The sequence below is a fragment of the Nicotiana tabacum genome, chromosome 1 (assembly GCF_000715075.1).
Source record: "Nicotiana tabacum cultivar K326 chromosome 1, ASM71507v2, whole genome shotgun sequence".
Lineage (NCBI taxonomy): Eukaryota > Viridiplantae > Streptophyta > Magnoliopsida > Solanales > Solanaceae > Nicotiana > Nicotiana tabacum.
Window position 1 is genome coordinate 159,994,101 of NC_134080.1, and position 7,571 is coordinate 160,001,671.

The 7,571-nt window shown below is 35.9% G+C and overlaps 1 protein-coding gene across 6 annotated transcripts; it reads left to right on the forward strand.

Moving 5' to 3' along the window:
- Positions 1-295: 295 nt before the first annotated feature.
- LOC107832599 (uncharacterized) lies at positions 296-6,985 on the forward strand. Of its 6 annotated transcripts, none has more exons than XM_075254321.1 (6): positions 296-443; positions 1,575-1,956; positions 2,060-2,236; positions 2,603-2,678; positions 2,760-2,852; positions 6,537-6,985. In XM_075254321.1, exons 2-3 carry the CDS (start codon positions 1,581-1,583, stop codon positions 2,155-2,157), a joined length of 474 nt encoding a protein of 157 aa, XP_075110422.1. In that variant the 5' UTR covers positions 296-443; positions 1,575-1,580; the 3' UTR covers positions 2,158-2,236; positions 2,603-2,678; positions 2,760-2,852; positions 6,537-6,985. The 6 variants fall into 6 exon arrangements, with proteins under 6 accessions (XP_075110422.1, XP_075110415.1, XP_075110426.1 ...); XM_075254314.1 differs by having other exon boundaries at positions 326-443; positions 1,564-1,956; XM_075254325.1 differs by having other exon boundaries at positions 327-443; positions 1,564-1,956; positions 2,063-2,236.
- Positions 6,986-7,571: the final 586 nt, after the last annotated feature.

Genomic DNA, 7,571 nt, shown 5'->3' on the forward strand with positions numbered 1-7,571 from the left:
CACTCAAAACTCTACCTATTCATCTCAAAATTGAGGTTTAAACTTTTTAAGGTGTATCAAATCTGTTCCAATAATATTCATTCAAATAAAAATAAAAAATTGATATTTTTTATTATAAATAACTAATTGGCTAATATTTTATGAATTGGCTAACTTTTATACTACTAGCTTACATGGGTTGACGGTAACTTTCTTTTATTATTTTTTTTATTTTTTATTTTTTATTTTTTATCCTCACTTCTTTCCTATCGTACGACCTTAGTTCAATACGTATAGAGTCAAAAGGGAAGGATCTAGGCTCTTGACATGCGTCACTCTCTCCCCACTTCCGTATATATACATAAAAATCAGTGCTCTTCCCAGCCATTATTTTTTCTCACTGAACAGTTTGTTATCTCCTCTGACTTCTTCAAATCCGTCCCGAATTCAACTCTCTATCCAAGGTAAATTTATCTGTCATCATCATCTTTATTCATTTGTGTTTATTAATACGTAAATACTCCGAATGTGATCGAGAATTTCATGCATTTCTTCAACTTCTCTGGCATTAATGATGATCCAATTCTAGAAACATGCTAGTAGAATTGTTAGAAATAATGATACGGGCGGTTGGTCATGTTTATTTTCTTTCCAAATTCGATAATTAAATGAATGGAATGAATAGCAAATCTTGACTGTTGAAAGAAGCATAGCAGAGATGCGGACATTAAGAGACTTTAAGATATAGATAAAACTACGAATGACCATATTCGTTAGAAAATATAGAGAATCTCTAGTACTTTTTAATTTATTTTTATTTTGTATGATGTTGGCCCAAGATGAATTTAAATGGAGAAAGATGGTCAGTAGGATTCATATAGCTGACTCTAGTTTGTCTGTGACTGAGGTGTTGTTGTTTTTGTTGTTGTTGCCTTTGTGTAATATTGGATTGAGATACCATGAGTGGAGTGACATGGATAGCGGAGATTCATAGAGTCGACCCCAACTTGTTTGAGCCTGATGCATAGTAGTTGTTGTTGTAAAAGAAACCGGTAATCTTGTGTAGCGTTTCATCGTTTCTTATTTCATTCAGTTATTTTCTGATAATCGAAATGGCACGTTCTGCATCAGCTACGCAGTGATTATTGAATGAAAGGAACTGAATTTTTTTAGTGTGTGTATTTTGTATAAGTAATTACATGTCTATGTAGGGGAGGAGGATGATCCCTATAGATTTGCCGAGAATCAAATTCTAGGGGATACATGCGAATGCATGAAGTATCTTAAACATTTATTACTTTCTGCTTTTGCAAAATCTATCATCAATTAGCAATATGGCAACCTTAAACTTTAGATTGTAAAGAAAATGTATGCTTATTTTTTTCAAACATTGACAAGGTTTTTATGCAGGTTACATAATCGATTATTAACTTCTGTTGTTTCTTATCTACTGCTTACTCAAATTGTCACATACAAGGATCTATGATCATTATGCTTTAATATACTAAATTGGTGTTTTATTCTTTGTAAAAACTGTATCTCTATTTTATAGATGATGTTCTGAAGTTCTAATCTGGAATTCAGAGGTAAATTAGAAAAATATGCAGGGAGAAGGAGATGGTAGAGACAATTCTAACAACTCCAGTAGTCCGTTTGATAGACTTCGAGGCATGATGTCCCGGATTTTTGGAAGAAAAGATCCATCTGATGACTCCTCCGTGACTTTTCCCCCTGACAACTCGTCAGAGTCGTCCATGTTATCTCATAGAACTCCACCAGCTGATTCAAAGCCAGCTGATAAATCAAAGGGGCCGGTCATTATAGAGCTAGATACGGATGATGAGGGAGATGTAGGGAGAGAAGCAGAAGAGGAAAATTGTGGTGTTAATGGTTCCAGAATGAGTAAAGAAAAAGCTCAAACTAATGCTTATAGTAACGCAAATCTACTCGTTGAGCACCCTGATGACCAACCTGATGGTAAGTGTTAGTTCTAGTTTGTTTCCTTTGTCCCTGAGTTGTATGTTTTTGTCGATAATTTTTATAGCATTCTAATTGGTGCGAATGCACTGTGCTTATGTAGCAGATCATAACAAGAGCAAAAGCATAAGCAAAGACGTGGCTCATAGGTTGAAAGCGAAGAAAAATGAAGGAGCAAAAGCCCAGACTCAAGAGTGTTAGCTATTGAAGAGTAACATATGGTGGGATAAATGGGGCATATTACACTGCCACTACCACACGTAGGACGGGAAGCGATGGAGTATGTTGTCCTTTAGTTTTAACTTAAAGGCATAGTTCTTCCTCGTTTAGTATGTTGTCCTTCAGTATCTAACTATCTGTATGTTTAGTATTCATGTGCACACGCTAAAAGGTCATTCTGTCTCATCTAAACTTCCGGAATTTACAGGACTTCCCACCACTTTGTCCCTGTGGTGGGAAAAGAGATTCAGAGCTTGATAACTGCAACCACATTGTTTTGCTCTTAATAGCATAGTCGAATGATGTTCACTGAGTTTTGACCGAATCTATTTTTCTCTGTTAACATTTGATTTCCAACTTTTGGCAATAGCAACATAATTGGTAAAATACAAGCCATAAGTGTCTTATTCATTCTTGCCACTTGCAGGGACACTCACTCACAAGGAAGCTTGATTCTGAGGGCAAGGTGAACTCAGTGCAGACTTTGCATAATATAGAAGAAGGTAGTATACCTAGATGTTCGGTTTTTAGGTCTCACTGAACAGTGGATTAAATGTCATGTAATTTTACTTATTATCGTCCAGATGAATTAGCTAGATTTGAACAGACTTGGAAAGGGAATGCTGATAAGCATCTGCCCGGTTGGAACAATGGGTTTGATCTTCATGCAAATGCAGGTTAGACTGAAATATATGCCTTCCTCTATTCTTGTTAAAGAGTTTATTGGTATGTATGTTGATGGGCTCCATTTGTTTGTACCCTACGTTTTTGTCAGAGTTGGATTTTCCCCTACCTATGTGTATCTTATAGCTGTTAGACACTAAATGACCTTATTTGATGAGGATGTTCTCCATGCAGATAGGCCAAATAAGTTTTATTCATTAGGTAGTGATAGTACAGACTTATTTCAAATTGACCAAACACATTTTAAGGAAAGACACAGATTAAGATAGGTCATTCTTCCTGCATATATGCTCAATTTCTCCGCAAATAAATAATACTCTAAGAATCATTTCGACATTGTAGAAATAACTTGTATTGAACTAATTGTAGACAATAACGGCTCCTCTTTTGGAGTTTTATGCTACTCGGAATTAGATAAGTTTAAGCTACATGAAATAAGTATTGTTATTAGGGGAAATTACCTAAGTACGGAGATTATTAATTGTGACAGAATTAAGAATGTTCTATACTATTAATCTGGATGTATCCTAATATGTTATGACATAAATATTCTCAACTTCAAACCAACTTTTCCAAAGTCAAGGTAATGAAGCAACTTCAGTTTGCAAATTATAACTTAAAAGTCAAGTTGAATATGCAAGAAATGATAACTTGGCAATGCCCTGACACAAAAACAACTAGTTTGTGACACCAAAGTGAAGCTGTGAAACATGACTGTATTTGAGGACATGCTGCTGCCGGCCTAACTAGAGCTATGAACAAAAACAAGTACTGCCAGCTTGGCGCCTTGGCCAAGTCCTGGCTATTCATGACGTTGACTTGGTAGAGATGTAACACTGATATATGATGCTGACTAGAGATGTTGACTTGGATGTTGACTTGTTGTGATGATGATATGTCAGTTAACTGGGATGGCTGTCGACTTGACAAGATTATAGATGTGGACTAATAATATCACTCCTGGACTAATGTGAACATCGAAACGTGACACATGGTACCAAAACAATGTTGAAAGTGATAGTAGGAAAGAATGATGCACCCGAACTGGTTACAGATAGGAGATAAGAGTAGTGAAATTATGAAAAGAATGAAAAACTTTGTCGATACAGGTGTAAGACCATCCACCGTAGGGTGAAGTTATTTATGTCACTACCAAGATCCAAAAGGCTCTAATACTATGTGAAATAGGTGGAAAGAAGAGAGATCTTGTATTGAATTGATTGTAGATGATATTTAAGCAGTTCCATATAAAGGAGTTTAGGCTACTAGAAGTAAGGCAAGTTTGGATTACATGATATAAGGAGAGTCACTAAATAAGAAGAATAACCAAACATAAATATTTCTAAATCCGACAGAATTTGGAAGAATACTATATGCTATATTAAGCTAAATATCTTCTAACATTTTACTTCATTTATTCTCTCAATTTTCAGTAGTTATAAGGATATTCGTGTGAGAACAAAAGATGTTATCCCTCAAATTAAGTTACTTTAGGTTATTTAAAAGGAACACACTTTAAATAATGTGGTTAATGTTCCACGGCAAGTTACTGCAGGTAGGCTTGCTAGCTGGGATGTACGGGTAGATCTCTTGTGCTCTCTGTCAAACTCAACATGAATGTAGAGATCACTTATATGGAAATTATAGATTTACTAAAGCTTTAGGTTTGGACGAAGAGTCAACCCTTTTCAGCAGCTACATGTTAGCAGCAAATACAATGGGCTGTCAAGAGTGCCAAGGGCAGATCGCAATCAGCTCAAGTCTTTAGAATGATTTATGTAGAAGTCAGTCATGCTGTTTGGATGGAAAGAAACCAAAGGATATTTGAAGGAATCAGTAGAGAAGTAGTCAGTATTACTAGAAACATTGCTTATCTATGTACTGTTAGAGCTTCCCCAGGGATTAGAAGTCTGGTGCAATCGTGGAGTTTTACTGTAGTGCTGATTGATAGATGCGTTTCCTTTCTGTGTAACTAATTTATTGATTGGGAGATATCCTCCCTAGGAGGTGAGCTCTCAATCCATCAAGTACAGGCAGAGTGCTTTAGTTTTACTAGTTCTTGTCGTTTTGGATGGCTGGTTGTGTTAGTTCAGCTTGGTTTTGTAAATTCCGTACTTGGTGATCAATTAAAAATTTAATTACCAAAAAAAAAAACGAAACCCCTTTTAAGAGTAAAAGATCCTTGGCAAGGTATGATTATAATTTATAAGTTATATTTAGCACGACTTTTGTTTAGTGGCAGTTTATTTTTAGTAAAAAGTTTTGCAGGTTTTATTGTGGTCCTAAACTAGAAATTAGTTCAATAGTAAGATCCATTTTGGAAATTGACTTGTTTTGAATATTTGTGTCTCGCTAAGATTCTAGAAGCCAGTCATGGTTGCTTCCTTCAGTGCTAGAACTGGCAGAAAATACTGTAGGAATATCTGCTGGTAATCTCTTGTTGATTCCAAGTACTTAGGTTCGACACTTTGCTCATGATTTGACAACATAATGGAGTGGAAAGCATTAAGCAAACATTTGTTGCCCATATTCATTCTTAGTTATGACAAGTCAAATCATCTATACAAAATTGCTTAGGTTTATGTAGTATCAGAAGTGGAAAAGCAAAAGAGGGTAAGAAATGAGAGAGGGGAGAAGAAAGAAGGGGGGGGGGGGGAGAGAGATTGGAGAAAGGAGGGGATAAGGGAGAAGGGTAAATAGTTCGAATGAACAATCAAAACTTTTGACAAGAGTGTTAGATTAAACATATTTCTAGCTAAGAGATGATGTTATTTCTAGTTAATATGTATGACTAATTCTAATTGAAAGATAAAGATAAATACTTCTTGTAGAAAAAAGGATGGACATTATGAAACATGGCCAAGTGATAATGGTATCTTGTATGATCTACATCGTCTTGGAGTGACAATGTCCAAATGGAATTCCAAGCTTTATAGGACATGTAGATTGTATATATCTAAAATCTACTATGCGCCTTAAATATTATATATAAAATTGTAAAGCAATCGGTTAAAACAATGGTTGGATTGACTCAAGATGTATATAAATTGTCTTTGGGTGCTCTTTTACACCGAATGTGAGATCTTATATATCTCAACAACCTTCTGCACCATAGGCCACTTGTATATCCCAACATGCTTCTGCATGTGTAATTCAATCTTTGTGATTCATACATAGACTTGAATGCAAATTTAGGAATATGACACAGGCTTATCAAAAGTTGACTCTGATACTAATGCAGAAGAACTCAAGTATCGAACCCAAAATATTAATCTAGTATGAACGAATGACACAATAACTTTATAAGCCTTTTAGATGTTCTTTACATCTAGTGCGAGACACTTAACACGTATATGGTCGTACTAAGGTGATCTAACATATGCAAGGGTTTGAGATGCTCTTGACTTGCTTGCTCCTTTTGTTGTTTTCTCATCTCACCATATTGGACATATAGTTCTATAAATGGGGACAATATCGAACACGTAACATGCCTGTGTAGTAAAACTTACTAGCATGTAATAATGATCTTTGTTTTGAGGAAAGAGCTGGCTCAGGAAATAATCTACAAAAAGATCCGTGCCCTTTTAAAACATGGTTTTTCGGCCCCAGGGTTGTTGCCACTTTCATCCTAATCTATATCCAATACTCATGCATACTTTGCATTGTGCATTTTGCAGGAACAAGTAATCATTCGTTAACGAACTGGAATCCTGGGTTTGGAAATCCATTTGGAGGTCTGAGACCAAATAGCAATAACCAGCCGGAGCCTTCACGTGGAAGACCAAAGAAGATTGTCACAATCAACATAGAGTAAATGTCCATGCTGATCATTTGCTTAGATGCAGAATGTTCTCCACGACATTTCAACAGCTTGAGCCATGTCTTATTGCAGGAGAGAATCAATAGCAGTTAGTGTTACCTTTCTGGGAAGGAAATGTGTTGTTCTCGACGCCAGTCCCCCATTTAGGAATTTCTTCTTGTCATGATATTATATCAGTAGTTATAGTTCACTATCGACTGAGAGAGTAATAAGGCAATTTAGCAAAATGTTTAGCTTTTATCCACTGACATTGTAAGATCAGTGGCGGATCCAGGATTTTAATTCTATGGGTTCAGCCTTTACGAATTCTTAGTATTGAACTTATTATATTTTTAAAGTTATGGGTTCATACCCATTATATGTTTCAATTTTACTGAATTTTTATACTAAATATATACTCCGTATCGAAAATACCAGGTTCAGATGAACTCGGTACTATAACACTACTAGGGGTGGCAAATGGGCGGGTTGGGCTGAATTTGGGCGGGTCAAGATGGGTTCAGTCAATAAATGGGTTATTGCCCAACCCAGCCCAAAGTGTACTTGGGCTAAGATGGGTTAAACAATGGGTCATAACCCAATCCGTCCAACTTGACTCATTTTTTAGAACCATGCTCATCTTGCATAAAAAAATCTTTTACCTTAAAATGTGTAAGTTGAAATTTTTTTGGGGGGTGGGAGGGTGGATGGGTGGTACAGGAAAAATAACAGAAAATCAAAAATTCAAAAAAAAGTAATTTGAGAGGGGGGGGAGGGGGGGGGTGCAGAAAAAAACAGAAAATTAAAAAGACAAAAAAAAAGTAAAAAAAAAATTGAGGGGAGGGGGTTTTTGGGGGAAGAGGGTGAGTGGATGGTGCAGAAAAACAAAAGAACATAAAATTGAAAAAAAAAT

Bases quoted from the DNA above. Each gene is read 5' to 3' on its own strand.
- LOC107832599 (XM_075254321.1), top strand. From the start codon at position 1,581: ATGCAGGGAGAAGGAGATGGTAGAGACAATTCTAACAACTCCAGTAGT. The intron at 1,957-2,059 runs GTAAGTGTTAGT...GTGCTTATGTAG, and splicing joins CCCTGATGACCAACCTGATG to CAGATCATAACAAGAGCAAA.